General features: G+C 31.9%; 2 protein-coding genes across 2 annotated transcripts in view; one reads left to right on the forward strand and one right to left on the reverse strand.

Annotated features, from left to right (window-relative positions):
- The first annotated feature begins 4946 nt into the window (after positions 1 to 4946).
- On the forward strand, positions 4947 to 6011 carry LOC118203343 (speckle-type POZ protein-like). The gene has a single exon (XM_035375625.2). It carries the CDS (start codon positions 4947 to 4949, stop codon positions 6009 to 6011), a length of 1065 nt encoding a protein of 354 aa, XP_035231516.2.
- Positions 6012 to 7043: 1032 nt separating this feature from the next.
- The window catches only part of LOC146998937 (general transcription factor II-I repeat domain-containing protein 2-like), a 66941-nt gene continuing 54006 nt past the window's right edge, over positions 7044 to 19978 (reverse strand). Inside the window, exon 2 of the mRNA XM_085812016.1 lies at positions 7044 to 9366. Coding sequence (XP_085668142.1) covers positions 9122 to 9366 — 245 coding nt within the window. The 3' untranslated portion in view covers positions 7044 to 9121. The remainder of the gene's footprint in view (positions 9367 to 19978) is intronic.

Raw genomic sequence — 19978 nt, forward strand, 5'->3', positions numbered from 1 at the left:
CCATAAAATTCAGTTCAAGAGCAATATCGCAAAATAATGTTTAATTAAGCATATCTTTAGAATTTCCGATATACACAGTCTCGCGAGCTGGAGATAAAAGTATTTTTTTTCTATATAACGTTGCCATTTCTCGCTTTTAAAGCATTGAGTTTGTAAATCAAAAATTCGTTAAAGTTTTACAAAATATAAAATCTATAATAAAACAAATTCCAAATTTGGGCTTTCAGATGCCCATATTCGCAGTAGGATTTCGTCATTCAAAATTCGATGGCTCTATGTACCATTGTTTTATCACAATGCGAGAAATAGACAATCATTTATGCAGATTTTTCATTATTTAATTTCTTCAAATATAATGCAGGACTCTAACATTTTGTGGCAACAGTTTGAAAAGTGAACCGACGTTTATGAGTCCGACGCAAAATCGCAAAACGAAAACAATAGTCCTTCAGGGACGAAGCCCCTTTGGACTAAAAAAACTGAGAATTTCATGTTAAATTTTTATTTTATTTGGAGTAGAGTTTATAAAATGTATTTTATTAAAAAAACTGTAATGTTTTCGTGCATAAATTTTTTTAATATTAAAATATACATCAGATTTTTGGTTCAGTTAGAAAATAGTGCCCATATAAAGAATTCCATCTAATTTCAAGTATGTACCATTAGCCATTTTTAAAATATCATGCGCGCAAGGTGGAAAAATGACGAAAACGTTTGTGACAAAGCTGATTAAATTACAAAAACATTTGTGGCAACACAAGCTTTCTGGTTACTAGTTTCCAAAGCAGCTGTATTATGTAGTCAGCTGTAAAAGGTTGGAGGTAATTAGTTTTCAAATAAATAAAATATCTCAATTCTTGCAACAGTCACATAATTCGAAGCTCATAAGGGGTTTAAGGTGTATGAGCCCCCTTAAATCTTTGATTTTAATTCAATAGCATCAATTAGCGCTATTTATCAATTTCGAAATTCTAATTATCTTTATCAAAGAAGATAACATACGAAATAATCCATTAGTAAATAAATTATTATTTTATTACTTTGCAACTTTTGACTATGTATTAAGCAATCTATTTCGATTAATTAAAATATTTACTTATATATCTCTATATATGAAGAATAAAGTATGTTTGTTTGTCGTCTGATAACTCAGTCACTACTATAGCTATCGTCACCAAACTTTCTACAATTCTTTTCTGGGTCCTGGAAAAGGTCGACGTCCACTTTTTTCCAAAAAAAGTAGCTAAAATCAGATATGTTAATTAAAAATTCGGAAAAACGATAATTTTCGCCCTTATTTTTCCAAGTGGCAACAGTCTCGCAAGCTGGAGATGAAAATCTGCTTTATTTCGAAAGTTGTTGCCACTGCTCGCTTTCAAATCCTAGAGTTTGTTAATAAAAAATTTCTAAGTTTTACGATGAAATAAAAACAGCATTGCCAAACATTAAATACATTATTCCCGATTCCAAAAATTAATGGGAAGCCATTTCGGCGATTGCCATTTTCGTACGACTTAAATCAGCCGAAATATTAATTGAAAACTCTGAAAGCTCTAATTTTCGCACTCGTTTATCCGAGTGGCAACAGACTAGTGCGTTGGAGATTAAAATGCTTTATTTCGAAAAGTGTTTCTACTGCTCGCTTTCAAACCGTAGAGTTTGTTAATCAAAAATTTGTAAGTTTTACAATATCTCTACATATAAGGAAGAATGTTTGTTCGCGTTACTGATTTCTGACTAACTATGATCGATTTATTTGCCACATTTAATCGACTAAAATTGTATATAGGTGAATATTGGACGTAATTTGAGCTTTTACGACCAGTTGATTAGAAAAACGAAAATCATTAAAGCCTTAGAGCCATTGTTGCTGATATATTAAGAGAAAATAAGCTAATTTTTCTATCGAAATTTTTATGTGGGTTCCATATCGCATTAGACTGAAAAATGTATGACTATGAATCTTATTTTTTACATCGTTATTAGAGAAGGATTACAGCGGTATCGTTTGCTCTTTTGTTATACATTACTCTCAATCTTTCTGCCGTCGAGTACTTCCGCTGGTATATATATATATATAAAGAAAACTGAAAAAACGCTTTCGAATAAAAAAAAATATTTCTGGCAGATAGTCTGGCTTTTCTGTGTCAACACTCCACTTAACTTACAAACTAAAAAAACTCTTCCCAGTGACATATCTAAAACTTTTAGGTAAGCAAAATTTCTTATCTGTTTAAATCCCGAGTAGGTTTCTTCATTGAAAACAAATATGAATCTTGTTGATACTCGCATTCCGATATTCGCTCAATTCAATGTTCAATATTCAATATTCAAATCAAAGAGTGGGTAATTAAGTAGAATCTTTAAATTTTAATACTGCATCCTAAATACAGTTACTCTCAGAAGTAACAAATTGGAGGGTTCACACACACAATCATATATTCCTTCGAACTTAATGTGTCTTAGAATCATAACCAAAACCGAGGCGGCGTCTTTTTCCGTAATTAAAACCTCTGCCGTAGAATAGTCGTAGAGTCAAACGACGTGAAGCATGGAATTTGAGATAACCTGGATTATATTATAATCGGCGTTAAAGGTGGATAACATGATTATCCCATCTCAGGCTTTCTGAAGGTGGCAACAAATATTCCGCTATTTCAGACTTTTTTTTTGGGGGGGGGGAGGTCCTCCTTCTGGAGGTATTTTAGAAAAGTCATACCCTTTCAACCTTTCTATTTTACCCTTCACACTAGTGGAAAAACGTTGGAAAAGTACGAGAAGCGGTTCAAAATAACAAGCTGGGCTAAATGAAGCACGTGTTATCATTTAATTTAAGATTTTGCTCCATATTGATTTTAAATTTTATCTGTCAAAGAAAAGCGAGTTTTTTCGTACAAATGAAGCTGAATTTTAAGAACCTTTAGGAGGTACGACTGTAGGGTTTTACTTATTTTTACTGCGCTCGGCCGTTTACAGGCCCTTGATAGCTTCGCTGGCTAATTCGATGCTCAGGGGCAAACCTCTTAGAATTGTGTTAGCTTCGGCTAAATGTTTAGTTAGTCATTAGATAAGTTCTTATTTCTTATAATTTTGAGTTTAAGCTGATTTAGAGGTTTTATTGTACGTCCTGAGGAACAGGTGCCATCTGTTAATTCTTAATTTGAGCAATGAAGGGCAATTAATCCCTTCTTAATTTTTACGCTTCTGTTACTGAGCTTAAGCGATTATTCGCTTAGCTGTTTGTTCACTAGGTTCCTCCACACTTAACTATTAGATAAAAAGGGGGGCAGACAAAGAGACTAGATCTTACAGGATTGCTGCAGATTTAATGCTAGCTAAAGGCTTAAAAGTTTTTATTGTTGTATTTTTAATGTGATTTTTTTGCTTTCGATGTTTTAATTTTCAAGATTTAGAATTCTGCTTAAAAAACAGTAAAACTATATGAGATTCAAACTTTAGAAACATCTAATTTTCTGTATTAGTTATAATAGTCAATGTCCTTAATGTTTCATTTAAGCAATGTCTAAAATTTAAAAGGCGAAAAGTATATAGTGACATAATTTTATAGATGAATCACAGTCACGTGATCTTCCAGCGCGCTATCGAATTTTGCGTTGACTCTGAATGAAAAGGCTGAAATGGGAATGGTCCTTACCCACACCATCAACAGAGGAGGAAATAGCATGATTTTTAGAAAACCTGGATTGGGAAAAACTGTAATGGAATATACCCGTGGATGATCAATTATAAGAAAAACTATTTTGTGGCAGCTTTTACGTCTATCGATTTTAAAAGCTAGATGTAGTCGAGGTCAGTTGTTATGACTACGTTTTGAGCGGCATATAAACAAACATATTTAGAATAAATAGAGTGATTACACACTTTCTGCCACGGTGGATGGACTGGAGCTACACATATCGAAATCTGCCTGCTAGCATTTTGGAACCTCTTGGTTTTCGATTCTGATTTTGCTAGCGCTATGGAGTTAAAATCCTCAGCAGGTCTCTTTACTGAAACAAACTCTGATAAATAAATGAATAAACTTACTTCGTGAATATTGTTTGAATGCAAGAAGTACGAGATCTGGTAAAGGATGAATTGTGTACCGAATACTTATTTCTAATTGGAAGCTTTCAGTTTGAATTTACAGCTTTTGCGTATTTACATAACTGCGAATTCACATAAGTTGTATAATACATAAGTCGGGGCTGTATTGGTGCAGATCCTGTTAGCCGTAAATGCACCTTAGCATCTGCTTCTTTTCTATACAAACGGTAGCTTTTAAGCCTCCATTTTTCCGTAACTACAATCTTATTCGGAGAAAGAGGTAATTAAATAATAATTGTATTTCATTAATTTATGCTATTTGTGTGGTATTGAATGATAAATTATATATATCTGTGTTGGTTGGCCACTTAATGTTACATTAATTATCACAATATTATTTGAAATTGTTCTGCGAATTGTACATTGTTGTTAAACTTTACCATTATTATATTTCTACAAGAGGTGGCTGACGGTTGAATATGTTGCTCAAAGAATGTAAATGAAGCTATATTTTCATTTGCAAAAGATATAAGGTAACAAATTCATTTCCTATCGTAATTTATCTAAAATAATCAACAGACGGTATGAATAACACACGAAAATAATTTTGATTATCTGTGAAATTCTCAGCGCTTATCTGGAATTGAATGACCGAAATTCTTCTTTCAAAACGAGCTGCCGGGATAAATCTTATCAGAATCAACGAATAAAAAAAACGTTTCATTCGGGAGTTTCCCTTTCTCGACGTTATCAGTCTCATAAAAATTTTATCTTTGAAGTGCAAAGGCTTCGCAGTTAGGATACAACAGACACTATATTAACATTTGTAAGCAACTGTTATAGAAATTTGCTTCTGTCTTGTGAGCACTGGTATTTACGAATTCTCTTGAAACTGAAACATGGGAGGAACACTGTCTGCAGAAGAAACTAAACAAAATTCTGCCTTCAGTACATATTATTACATTTGGAATATTGATAATTTTGGTAACTCCGTTCCTAATGTTGGAAAGTGCCTTACTGCTTATTTTAACACGCCTAATAATAAAGAAGTCTATCAATGGAGTCTCATTCTTTATCCAAAAGGATTCAACGATAGAGTGAAAAATTATACGTCTCTATGGCTGAAGAAAACATCACCTCTAGAAAAGCTAATTGAATTCTCATGTTCAGTTGTGAACGCCGAAGGTAAAGAAATTAAAACCAGGACAATAAAAAAAATATTAGCCTTAGAATCAGAAGTTGGATGGGCAACCTTTTGCAAACAAGCTTTCATCTTGAATAAAGAAAATAAAATCTTGAAAGATGGTAAATTAACCTTGAAATGCAGCTTAAATATTTACAACGATAAAGAGATTCTGACTGCTGAGGTTGAAGAAATCGATCCTTTCAGTATAAAGTCGTCGTCGGAAATATGCAAAGACCTTCGAAGTTTACTTGAAAGTGGAGATTCTAGTGATTTCTTTATCAGAGTCGAAGATGAAACTTTACCTGCGCATAAAGCTATTCTTAGTGCAAGGTCTAGAGTATTTCGTACCATGATGCAGTCAAAATTACAGAAATCCAACATAATTAATATTACGGAAGTGTCTAAGGTTGCAGTTCAAGAAATGTTACGATATATTTATTGTGGTATTACTAGAAATTTGAATTTTGACTTGGCTTGTGAACTTTTTTATGCATCTGATAAATATGAAATATTTGGCCTGAAAAAGAAGTGCTCGTACTTCATTGCATCTAACTTAAGCACAAGCGTCGCTGTTGACGTTCTTATACTCGCCTATAGGCACGAAGATCATGAATTGAAAGATGCGGCTGTTTGCTACATATCCAAATATGCTTCTGAAATCACAAACACCAAAAAATGGTTCGAACTAATGAAAAACAATCAAATGTTAGCCAACGAAGTTGTGGTCACTTTAGCCACGAAAACAGATGAATACCAAAAGAAAGGTCCTAAAATTTAAAATAGAAATAGAAATTTATGGGAATCAAAATTTTAGGTATAACTGCTTGTTTCATCATTATGAATTTTCCAGTTTAAATTACTTATCCCCCAAAGAAATATTCATTCCGATTTAATAATCCTAATATAATATTGGAAAAAAAATGGAGATAGAAACGTATAAAGGAGAGGTTTCATATTGATAAACATAAATTGCCTTCTAAACAGCATATTTTTGTGAGTGGTAATTCCAGTTTTGATGAATTTACTTGTGTCATTATATCTGATAAATTTGTGTTATTATATCTGATAAATTTATTTATGCCATTACATCTTATTATTTTATTTATGCCAGGGTAGCTCAGTATTTTATTTGTATCAGTAAATGCAAACATTGACTTATTATGGTTCCTTTGGAATCATTAAATATTTTGGATTGTCAAAAATGATCAGATTTTCTAGCTATCAAATTTGTTATATGATTTTACTTCTCATACCTGTGGTAAAAAAATATCAATATAAAATTTTAATAATTTGAAATTTTAGTAATGTATATGATATATAAGTATTATACCTGCACATTATATCACGTAAAATAGACACTTAAAGGTAATTTTAGTGATTTTTGTTTCAAAAGATTAAAAGTAAAATTAAAAATTTTTCATCTTGTATGTACTAGCAAAATATTATTAGTAATCTGAAATTTTTGAATTGAAGGCTAATCTTTGGAATATGGTAACAGGTAGTTTGGCGACATTTTGGTAAAACGATAAAGGTTACTAGACTTTAGCAGAGTACATGGATAAAGTCAAGAGTGTGCGCAATGCCATTTTTGTGCAATTCTGGGATATTTTTTTTAAGTGAAAATAGGTCGACGTGTACATGGATGATACCGTGTATGTGCAATTCTTAAAAACGCGGCAAGCAGTTTGCGATTCTGCACTTTCTCCCAATTTCGCACCTAATCTAAGTCATGATTAAGCACTTTTGTTTCATAAAAGTTCTAGCATAAGCATAATTCGGCTAGCAGATTGTTGGAAAAAAATGTTGAGTAAAAGAAAAAAAAAAAAAAAAAAAAAAAAGAAAGAAAGAAAGAAAAACATGCCTTTACTTTGCGAAAACAAAATGGCGCCCAAACAAAAACTAGCAGGTTGCTGTAGCAGGGTTGGTCACCAAATTTTCGCCAAAAAATCGCCAAGTTACCATAATCTAAAAATTAACCGAATTAAATATAAGTATATAAAGTATATAATATAATATTATATTTCTATATTGCATCATTTAAAAAGATCCCGTAAAATAATTTTGGTGAGTTTGGTTTCAAAAGATTAAAGGTAAGAATTGAGTTTCTTACGTTATGTGTGCTACTTTTTATCATTTTATGTTGAATATATATATGATTTAAAAAACACAAATTTGATTGAGGTTTTGTATATCTGAGAGCGACCACAGTTGCAGATATTGGAGATAGGAATGTAATATTTCGGCAATCATGCACAATTGCTGATGGGTATACTAGAATGGTTCGAATACGCTTCATAAAAAATGGTAACACAAAACGCAACCATACTGGGATTTTTTAACTAATTGTACAACATTTATTGGTTGAAAATATAAAGTATGAATAGGCTTCATGTTGTAATGTATTTTGCAGTAATTGACAAAACAGATAATCTTCTTAGTAAAACATAAATTTTATTTTTAGTTTACAGAGATAGATAATTTGTATACAATTCTTAAGTGGTAAAACTTTCATACATCTACTAGCTGGTCAAACTTCAGAAATCTAATCTTTAAACAATTTCTCACGTTGCTGAGCAACAGTTACATAATACAAATAAACTTTAAAACTATCATAATATCAATATAAATATCCCACTTTCAATTTTTCTGCTGCCAAAATTATTCAAAAAACATCTTCCATTGGAGAACTGGATTTTCTAGAGGCATTTCACATTCATAAAAATCTTTCTGTTCTAGTTAACGATCCTAATTCCAATCCAAATTTGCCTTCGGCTTTTAGAGAAATTATGTTTTAGTTCTGGTTTCGCCAACAGATGGCGCCACTTGCTTATTCTTGTTCAGGCTTTCTTATCTTATCTAATCATTATTTCCTATCTTGTTCATTTGCGGTTTTGCAGCTGAAGATGATGGTTCGGTAAAACCATCGAAACTAGTCCTGTGAAAATTTTGTAGGTATAACGCTGATTTTTGTTGTTTGACTTCTGAATTAGTAAATAAACTTTAATTTATATTTTTATAAATTAGAGTTTACAATTTTTTTCTTTTCAAACAACAATATCAGCACAATACAGAATTGAAATACAGGAAATAATATACACTGAGGAAGAGAGGAAAGAACGATATATATATTTTTTTATCTATATAGAAAAACAAATTATTTAATCAGGCCAGGGAGTACGACTTAATGCGTCTACATTTTTATGGTTTTTACCACTTTAATGGACGACCGTGTAATTGTAGGGTTGTAGTACTAGTGCCCATCTCATAAATCGTGGATTTAGACTCACATTATTTTTGAGCCAAACTAGGGGATTGTTATCGGTCATGATGAGGAATTTAGTATGCCCGTCTAAATAAAATTAAAGTTTCTTTACAGCAAATATTATGGCGACGCATTCCTTTTCTGTGGTAGAGTACTTTTTTCAGTTTCTGTAAACTTCTTACTGAGGTATAATACTAGATGTTCATTGTCTCGTTCATCTTTTTGAGCTAAAATGACATCCATATCAGAGTTTCAATAAGGAATTTAGTTTGCAAACTGATGAAGCATCAATTTGCAAAATAAATTCCATAGCAAGTGATAAGGCAGAAGCCAGCTGAAGGTCTTCCACTTGCATATGTGTTACGTTTGAAAACATCCTAGCAGTTCTATCTTGTACTGGTTTTGCAAATAATGGCAAATCTTCGATTTTTTTTCATGATTTCTGCTTTGATTTTAATAGCACGAAACATTCAGATGCACGTATAAAACAATCTTTGACGTATTTGACGTGAATGGTTTTACTCTTTTTGCAATTTCTAGTGATACTGCAGAGCTTGGCAGATTTACATTATTGGAAGATTGTACCCAGTTACATAGCATGGAACTTGACTTTTTTTTTGAGCTCTTTAAGCTTTTTTTTTTGGTGCGTCCTCGTTTGGATATTTACCAGCAAACTGGGTATATTTTGTAGTGAAGTGTCTCCCCAAATTCGACTTCTTTTTGTGTGAGTGTTTTTGGTGGCAAATGAGACAACTCGGAAGGCCATCTGTGTTGCATATGAATGTAAACGACTCCGCCAAATCCTGATTGAATTCTCTGTTTTCTTCTTCAGTTCTTCTCTTTTTTGCCAACTGCCATGCTGACAGCGCAGCTGAAAAAATGAACAATAGTTCAAATTAACAGTACAGTAAAAATGGTTCAAATTTATCTCATTACGGTCATGTTAAGCTTAATTAACGATTATGAAAATAGAAGCTATTGAGAAATTAGGTACTTAAAAAAAATATATTTTCTTATTTTTTAAGGGTTTTGATAATAAATTATTAGTTTTTCCGTATGGAACTGGAGAGCCGCAACTTTACATCAAAAGAGCCGCAGGTTGCCGACTCCTGTCTTAGCCTGATAATAAAAACATTTTGTCCATTTTTTTCTTTTTCCTTAACCTTTTTTTTTTTTTTTTTCTTTTCAGAAAAGAGTTTTTATTGCAAATGCAAAATGTCATTATTTCTTAAAATAAATTATTATTTCCTATTGATTCTTTCAGAAATATAATTCTCAAACAATTTTATTTTAATTTAGTGGCCTGTCTGGTAATACTTAATTTCACGGAGAGTTAATTGGTGAATATTTTTTGGAAAATTCTGTTATCAAACGCAAATTTCCGGTGACATAATTACATGTAATTAGTTTTGAATACTTTGAAGGAGTCAGTTCTTATTAGCGAAGTTTAACATCCAGAGAATATGAGGATTTATGTTAAATTTCTTTTTGTTTTTAAAATGACTTATTTAAATCCCTGTGAGTAAAATGCTTTGAATTTTTTGTTTCTATTTAAAACAATGTGATAGCCATTTCTCTCTATATGAATTCTAAACGCCATTTTGAACATGATATGTGAACTTTGACAGTATAGACAAGCACATTGTAATAGGTAAAACGAGATGTGTAGTTGATTATTTAGTTCAATATAATGGTATTTTAATTTTGATAACAATGCAAAAAGGACAGAAGTTGATGTGTTGTTATAACTTGAATTATTATGTGATGCACATAATTTGAGAACTTTAATTTTATCAATTTTTATTGAATTGCTACTCATAATGTTAAACAAGAACGAGATTATTTTATTACTGCAGTTATCTTCATGTAAAAATTTAATGTTGGTCGTGTGATATCATTTTGCTGCTCCTATACGAAATTAATACACTATGCAAAGTATTATTTTCAAAACAAGAATGTTTACATTTTTATTTGCTTTTTTTTAAATAATGAATTTAGTTAAACTGTAATTATTTGTGAACAAATACTATTAAAATATTAACTAAATGACGTAAGAGGTAATAGTTCTTTGAGTATTTAATCAAAAATTACATTGAAATATTAAATACTCATTAAAATATGTTGAAATTTATTTTGTAAAAAATATATATACTTACCTATTAAATATTATTATTATTAATTGTCATAATCCAGTTTTTCTTGTTTATTGTATTCAAATTATAATTCTTAACGTTCTTTAAGCAATTAAAATGATTGGAAGAAATGGAGAATTATTAGTAACCAATATGGCTCGCAAATGTTGCCTCTCTATTTATTAGTTACATATTATTCGTAAATATTGATGAACATGTGGAGTTCATTATTTTGCTGATCGACCCTTACAAAGAAAATATTAAATGCTCTTACATTTAATTTGTTGATTTATATGTTTAATTTATTGATTATATATATTTTTTATTAATATATATATATGAACTGAAGTATCAATGCAAGATTATGACAGAGAGTCTGCTGAAATATCATTTTCGTAAAATTGACTTTATCTGAAAGGTCGTTAAAGAATTTGCTTTCCTTCAAAATGACACAAAATCTGAAATACTTAGGTAAATGCAGTGTAGTGTACATATTAATATCAATTCAGCTTATATTAAGGCATAGGTAAATTTTCAAAATATTATAATGATAAGGAGAGAATCATGAAAATATATTTTACATATTTAAATTTCCCAAATATGAAACAAAAAACTATTTAAAAAAATGAAAAAAAAAAAACATGTTAAATGATTTTAAAATACCATTTGGTATTAAAGAACAGAATTAAGTACAGTAACCCTTTTACTTGCTTAAATTTGTAGTTATGTAAGAATGTAAATGCCATAACATTCGAACTGAAACATATCAATTAAAAGTGAGGCTTCCATAATAATTCCTCATTTCCTTCCTATTGGAAGAAAATCTGAAAAGCAAAGATCAGCAGTTAATGTAGAAGGAAATTTGACGACAATTTGTACGTAAGAAGGCCGGGAATATTATATCAGCAGTAGCCCGAGGTGTAAATCAGCATAATAACTGAAATCAGAAGTGCAGGAGTCTTATTGAAGATTATGGATGGAAAGAAACAATAAATACATAAAATAACTAATTCAGAAGAGCATAGAATTTCCGATACACAGTCTCGCGCGCTGGAGATAAAAAATATTTTTTCCATACAGTGTGTTGCCATTGCTCGCTTTGAAATCGTTTTCTCAATCAAAAATTCATAAATGCTTTATAAAATATGAAATAGAAAATAAAACGAATTCCAAATTCGTGCTTCCAGATGCCCCTATTGGGATGGAGACGTACGTTATTCAAAATTTAATGGTTCTAGGTACCGTTCTTTTATCACATTGCGAAAAACATACATACATTTATGCAGATTCTTCATTATTTAAGTTCTTTCAATATAATACAGGGTTCTAATATTTAGTGGCAACAATTTAAATAGTGAATCGCCGTTTATAATGAATCAACGCAAAATGCGAAAACGAAATTAATAGTCCTTCTGGCAAATTGTCCCTCTGTGCTAATAATTAAGTAATTAAATTAAAATTAAAAGAACTGCAAAGGGTTACATCGAAATTAAAAATATATTTAATCAATTATAAGTACTTAAATAAAAAAAATAAATTATCGGATCTCGTTTAATTTTTGGCTCCGAATCACAATACCACTCACGTTAAGAAGTACCCCAGCCGATCTCCGTTAGAATTTAAGCCTGATTATGCATAAAATGTACTGTTTCGAGGGATGATAGACACCAAATCCATTCTTTTTTCAGCACACTCAATGAAAAATGATAAAACGATTAAAGCATCACAAAGGAGAATAAAGTGAATTTTAGAAACAATATCAGGATACGGAAGGAAATTTTAACGGAAAAGTGTAGCTTTGAAAATAAAGAGGGAAGAGTCCAAGACTTTCTGATTTGGATGCCCTATCGGTTTAATTCTAGCCTCCAAGTAGAAATTTTCCTTATTCTACGATCCGATAACAACGTGAGAATAAACGTAAGACTCCTCTGACAGTAGTGGTGCCCCGCATTTGGTTATATCGTTCAAAAAGTGTACAGGAGCTCTGGAGTAGGAAGTCACTAGCTTGGCACGTGCATGTCCACGGAGATGCTTTTTAGCCCTTTCAGGAACGAAAAATTAACCCACGCTCATAAATTAATTGCATTTCCTGAAAAATAAGCCTTTGGCATCTGGGTGGGGATTTTTTTTTACCTTAAAAGTCTCAACCTGTGTCCAAGGTTTGTGTCCGAGAAAAAGACAGGCCTGCATTCAGAAGTTAGAATCGATTATAAGGCATATTTATTAGTCGAAAGGGGCTTTATCCCTGAGGGACTATTGTTTTTGTTTTGCGATTTTGTGTCGAAACACTATAAATTTCTGTATTATTTTTCAAACTTTTGCCATCAAATACTAGCATCCTGTATTATATTTGAAAAAAATTAAATAATGAAGAATCTGCATAAATGCATGTATGTTTCTCGCACTGGGATAAAACAACGGTACCTAGAGGCATCCAATTTTGAATCACGTAATCCTACTGCGAATATGGGCATCTGAAAGCCCAAATTTGAAATCTGGAATTTGTTTTATTAAAATAAATTTTGTTTGTTGAAATTGGGGTTAACTTACATAAAAGAGTGCCGGAACCCGTGCTCTGGCTAAACTTCTGATTTATCACAAAAGCTGAGATGCACTGGAGCCGGGTTCCATTGGGCTCCGGCGCAATGTAAGCTCTGGCTGCTGGTGCAGAAGAAAAGTTGGAAACAATTTGTTTGTAATAAGGCCAAAAAATTATATTAGCAATAACGCGAGGTATAAATCAACATATTTCGATAGTGACTACAATATGTAATTTGCGGTTGCTGAAAGCATGTCAGTGAGATTCTGAGTCACAATGAATTGTATTTACGATATTCGTTGTCTTGAAGCGGTGTTTTAAACCACGGAATTCGGACGTGAATGTAGCTATCCAAGATACGAACAACAGCAGGAGTCTAGCAGAATATGAGGCTGAAGTCTTGAGCCAGTATCTACTACGTAGCAAAGCATCTCCTCGTGGTCAGTTGCATACCATAGGATTGATTGCTGACCAAATACCTGGGCATCAAAGATCCTACGCCATATAGAATTGCTTAACTTTCCTAATTGCACCGTGAGGAACTAAAAATTCAATATATAGTTTTCTATAAAAAAACAAAAGTATTGATTTTTTTTTTTCATTTTTAGCCCAAAGAAGAGGTAGGTATTCTGCTTCGGTTCACCATATACGGCTTATCACTTTTCAGATTGCTGCCACCAAATATTATTGCTCTGTATTATATTTAAAGAAATCAAATAATGAAGAATCTACATGAATGTATGTTTGTTTCTCGTATTGTGAAAATACGAGGATACTTCGAGTCATCAAATTCTGAATAATGTAATTCTCCACCCTAAAATGGGCACCTGGAAGCCAGAATTTTGAATTTCGAATTTATTTTATCATCTGTTTCATATTTTGTAAACCTTTAACGAAATTTTTATTTAAAAATCTCAACGATTTCAAAGCCAGCATTGGCAACACTGTACGGAATAAAACACTTTTATCTCTAGCGCAAGAAACTGTCTATCGGAAATTCTAAAGCTATGGTATGCTCTAAAGCTTTATAAAGATAACACACAAAACGTTTAAAAAACACCCCTTTGGACGTAATATAAAATCAGAATGCTTTGAGACTTTTTCTTTAAATCGACTATTATTAGTTTCGCAGACCAAAAGGCTAGTTCGAGCTTGTGAGTTTGCTGAAAAACAAAGATTAATGCAACACAGGCAAGTACGAGTAACTGGCACTTATAGGAGCAAGAATACAAAAACATGCAAATGAGATAGATATACATATATTCGAAAACACAGAGCGTTACAGCAGTGGGTACAAACACATTACAGGTGCAAAAGAAAACAAAGAGTATTAATTTTACATTATAAAGCATTTACGTAATATACCTATTGAGTACTTCTACAAGCCTGTTACTGATAGCCAGATTATTGTAATCATACGTGCAAATCTTAACTGCAGGGTTATTAAGTTTCTCGTCTCTTGTGGAATTTTTATACTAAGAAATAGTAATGTGTCCTGAGGTGGACGATATTCAGTTCTTCTTGGATGTGATTATTACGCAAGTACTACAGGGAATTGACTTAACGTAAAACGACTTCTGCACCGTCTGCAATTTTTTCTATCGTTCTAACAACCAAACTCCCATACTGGGCATGCATAATAAAGCACAGGACGCAATTTGGATTTGAAAATAAGTAACTTGTTGTCTATAGATAGAACGCTGTTTCGAGCAGATAAGTGGTAGAGTTTGAAAGTTAATTCTCCCGCATTCTTAGTATGCCTTCGTGGTGTAGCGGTCAGCACACTCGTCGCATATTTGAGAGGTACATGTTTCGAGTTCCGGCGAGGGCATTGCTCATTCTTCGTTTCCCCTGGTTTCAAAATGAATCTAACGTCTCTAGTGGCGCGCGAACTAAAAAAGATGGTGGATGATGATTCTCTACGGCCAGGATTTGGCGATCGGGTCCCCTAATCCCTAGTCTCCCTTTAAAAGGTGGAGTATATAAGATATTTCTCCCGCCTTCGTGGTGTAGCGGTCAGCACACTCGTCGCGTATTCGAGAGGTCCGTGGTTCGAGTCCCGGCGAGGGAACTGCTCATTTTTTCACTTCTTCCTGCTTCAAATTAACCTAATGTCTCTACAGTGGCGCTGGAGCTAAAAAAGGTGGTGAATGATGATTCTTCACCACCAGGATTGGGAGATTGGGTCCCATAAGCCCCAGTCCCACTTTAAAAGGGAAAGTACTTTCCCGCCTTCTTGGCATGCCTTCGTAGTGTAGTGGTTAGCACGCTCGACGCGTATTCCAGAGAACCATGGTTCGATTTCCGGCGAGAGCATTGCTCATTTTTCATCTCTCCTGCTTCGAAATAACCTAATAGCTCCACAACTTAGGCGGGAGGATGTTGGAAACTACATCTTTACATTTCTCCATCTAATATTTCAGTGAGAGTATAAACATAATCTTATAGTTTTAATTATAAACTACATTTTGATGGCAATAGGTCAAATTCTTTTTCCGTTAGTTTAAAGAATTTTAGGACGACGTTTTGCTTTTGGTTAAAGTTGTGTGACTAATGTTTATCAAGAGCAACAAAAGTTTTATTTTTATACTAATTTTTGAGATGCACCGTTGAGAAAATATATTAGAAAAATATTAGAGACTTGTTTATTTGAATATAATGATTTTATGAAAATTTTCAGAAACGTTATATATTCGTCTGAGGAGATGTAAACGTTTGTGAAATAAAAGTTGTGGAAAAAAAATTGTCAAATAAACGTTTGTGAATTTCTTGAATGAAATGTTTCTTCTGATTTGATGTCTTCATACCGCCGGACATATCTGAAAGCAAGTGTTATCTCAACACATTTCTCTGGTGTAGCTTCGCCTTTTTATAACGTAATATTGGCTACACCTCTTTCTAGAAAAAAGTTATAGTTATAGCCTCATATCTGAATATTTGAAGAAATTTTAAATTATATTTTTAGTTGAGGTATTAGGTTTATAATGGCTACTACGCCAGATATTTTTATTATAAATCTTCTTTATTGGGTGTTTTGTGCTATTGTTAACATTTAGCACAACGAGTTAGCTCTCAAAAATGCATTATGAAGACTTTCCAAGCGATTGATTATATTGAATAAATGACTTAAAATATATAACGGTAACTGCTCAAAACTGCGAAAATAATTCTTTCGCTCAATCTCTCTTTCTTGAGAGTATTTACGTATTATCTTGAAATTGAATCATGGGAAGTGCACAGTTTGCAGAAGAAAATATACGAAAAACAAAATTCGGTACGTATTATTAAACTTGTAACATACCGTCCCTACAGTTGGCAAATACCTTACTGCTCATTTTAACGCACCGAATTGTAAAGAAGCTCATTGTACAAGGACAGTTGTTTATTCAAACGGATTTCAATGATCGGAGGCTCATTATTTATCCAAAAGGATTAAACGATCGAATGAAAAACTATGTATCTGTATGGCTGAAGAAAACGCCTCTAGAACAGCTAATTGATTTCTCATGTGCAATTCTGAATATCAGAGGTATAGAAATTAAAACCAAGATAATAAATAAAGTATTAGCATTATAATCAGTTCTTGGATGGGCAACAAGATTCCATCCTGAATGAAAAAAATAAAACTTTGTAAGACAGCAACTATGTACTTACTTACCCACCAAGTACTTACGCTTACCAAGTACTTACGTTTGAAATGTACCTTGAGAATGTACGAATACAAGGAGATTCCGACAACCAAAATTGAGGATCATGATCCTTCACTTGAAGTACCATCTTCAGAAGTGTGTAAAAGCCTACGAATCTTACTCGAAAGTGGAAACTTTAGTGATGTTACAATAAAAGTAGAAGGTGAATATTTTCGTGTACATAAAGATATTCTGTGTGCAAGATAGTTTTTCCTCAACCTTTGTGCCCGAACTGCAGAACTCCAATGAAATCATAATCAATGATAGCTAAAGCTGCTGTAGGAAAGGCTCGTGCAATATATTTATGGTGGTTTTATTAGCAGTTTAGATTTTGACATGGCTTGTGAACTTGTTTACGCTGCAGATAAATATGAAATATATAGTTTGTTGAAGAAAAGCTCATATTTCATCGCATCCAATTTAGACTCAAGTATTGCATTGCGCGTACTTGAGTTGGCTCGCATCACCAAGATGTCCTGAAGGAAGTAACCATTTGTTTTCTATCAGAGCTCGCTGTTGAAATCACTATCACTGAGGAATAGTCCGATTTGATGAGAAGTAATCAACAGTTAGCAAACAAAATTGTTTTCATGTTGGCGATAAAAGCTAAAGAATAAGAATGATGAGAACCAAAATTTAAGCAGGAATATAGATCTGAATTTAAAATTTTCGATTTAAATTTTCATTATCATTAAAGACCATAAATGAAGCATTACGCGGAAACAGGCCTATTGTTTTTCCGGTGTTATTCAAAGGCGGAAAACCAAATTTTTTAACTGGTGTTATTTTTTTAACATTTCAATATATAAATGTTGCATAATTAATGCAATTATTAATAATATATAGTAACAGTTATTAAAATAACTCGATTTTTTAATGTTTAGTTATTTACTTAGTGATCTTTTTGAAGCTTGCTTAGGAAATTGCTAGAATTTTGTTATTTAAGAATTTCCCTATTTTAGTTTTATTCTAAGAAATGTATGGTTTACAAAATAATTTTAACTAATTTAATTGTCTGTTGTGAAAATTTTATTACTTTTAACGTATTCATAATTATTAAATATACGTCAAAAATACTGAGTTGGTGCAATTTTCTTCTTTAGAATTTTACATTAGTTTAACTATTAAATTATGTAATCATTGACATTAAATACACTTGTTCCATTGCTAAAAGAATTTACTGGCTGGTATTTATTTATACTATGTGCAGAAGAAAGAAACTTCGCAAAACCTGATCTATAAAGGAGCATCAATGAATTTCAACACAGTATTGAATTCCTGCATTTACCTATTTTCTATCCTTAAAGGCTAACTATTATTGAATATGTTTCCTTTTGAACAGCCTATGAAATATATATCTAAAAAAGTAACCAAACTAATTGTATTTGAAATAAATATGCTTTTCAAATACTGCTAAAGATTTGTTGCCTAAAGCTAATTGAGTGCCCGTACGTAAACATATGGAAATATTCATAAATTTGTCTTATCTTAGTTTAAATCTTATTACTTGCACCTTTTAAAGTTTTAACAGGTGATAAAGGCTAATAATCTAGATCTATAAAAATATATTACATTTTATATTTTCTTATATAAACACTATTTACATTACACATATTATGCACGAATTCTTCTGTGTAAGTAATGTTTATAGTACATAATCTATCATATACGAAATTTCTTCGCGGGAATAATATTTTTGTCACATTATATGTTATGTAAATTTCCAGCCAATGCAGATTTTATTTTTTGTTTGTTATACAATGAAAATTATAGTAATTGAAATATCACAAAGACCTGTAAGATTTTTAAAAGAAAAATTCCAATTTTGTGGTCTCTTTTTTGTTTAAGAATTTGATGCTTATAAATGAAACCTATACTGCTTTAAAAGGTACTGTGATGGATATTCTAAATTTAGTAGAAATTAAACGATTCGAACTGAATATTTCTTACAGGCATATTAAAATTAATATTAACTTGTCTCTGTAAATTAGATGCCTTCACCTTCAACACACATAGGACTTTTTTGAACATGCCTGTCAATTTGCTTTAAAATATAATATTGAAATATATTTTCTTACCTAGCGCCGAAGTGTCGCTATGGTAAATAAATATAGTGAACTTTAAAGAGTGCATTTATTCTGTTGTGGTTTATGCACTGTCGACGAAGTGGATTTAATTCAAAATTCGTTAACTATTAATTCAATATGTTTAAGTGAAATGCAGGAAAATTGCATATAATTTAATATTCCGTACAAGGAAGTCATGTGGTGTACACATCAATTTTTTTATATGTAATACATTTTTATTGAAAGTTTTTTTTTATAAAGTTGTTCTGCAGAGTAAAATTCTGTGCAGGTTTTAAATTTAATGTTTGGTGTTTCCTTTAGACATTTTTCCGGAACATTTAAAAGCCAGACGAAGGCTGACTGCGTAGCGGCGAGTCTTAAATAAGACTTTTTGATAAAAAGAAGAAAATTCATTTTTTCCATAATTAAACTTGTTTGAATACCAACATTTCTAAAAACGTTATTGCCACAAATTTTAATAAAATTGCCTGAATTAAAAAAGTATGCACGGAAATTGAACAACTGCCAGAAATACTTCTCCTTATTAAAATTTTACAAGAAAATTAAATTCTAATTAACTTCATTAACAGTCTACTTAAAAAAGCTCGAGTGGTCTATATCCTGTAACATTTTTTAAAGTAATGATTTTTTTATCTGAAAGCTCAAATAAGAGAAGGATAAAGAAGGATGTTTTAAATTTATAGCGTAATTTGTGAGGAAGGGAAAATTTATAGCGTAATTTGTAAATATGTATTACTGTACAGTTGTTTACTGTACCTTTATTAACAGAGGACCTACTCTATTCTAAGTCGTCATTAAGAGGACACAGAGTGAAAATTTTATTCTTTTAGTTTCTTCTTTTCATTTTCTTACTTTCATTACATAAATGCTTTCAAAAGATTTAGATTTTGCACATGCTGAAAACTTTATTTCAGTGACCTCAAACGGGAGCAGGGACATATACTAAAGACGCAAGTTATGAGTTCCTTGGGAAGCATTTGGGTTCAGTGGTAAGATAGATCTTTTCCGTAAGCTTGGTTTTAAGTGCAAGCAAACA

Source organism: Stegodyphus dumicola, chromosome 2 (genome assembly GCF_044657685.1).
Source record: "Stegodyphus dumicola isolate Sdum_Otavi_A_Nest chromosome 2, ASM4465768v1".
Classification (NCBI taxonomy): domain Eukaryota; kingdom Metazoa; phylum Arthropoda; class Arachnida; order Araneae; family Eresidae; genus Stegodyphus; species Stegodyphus dumicola.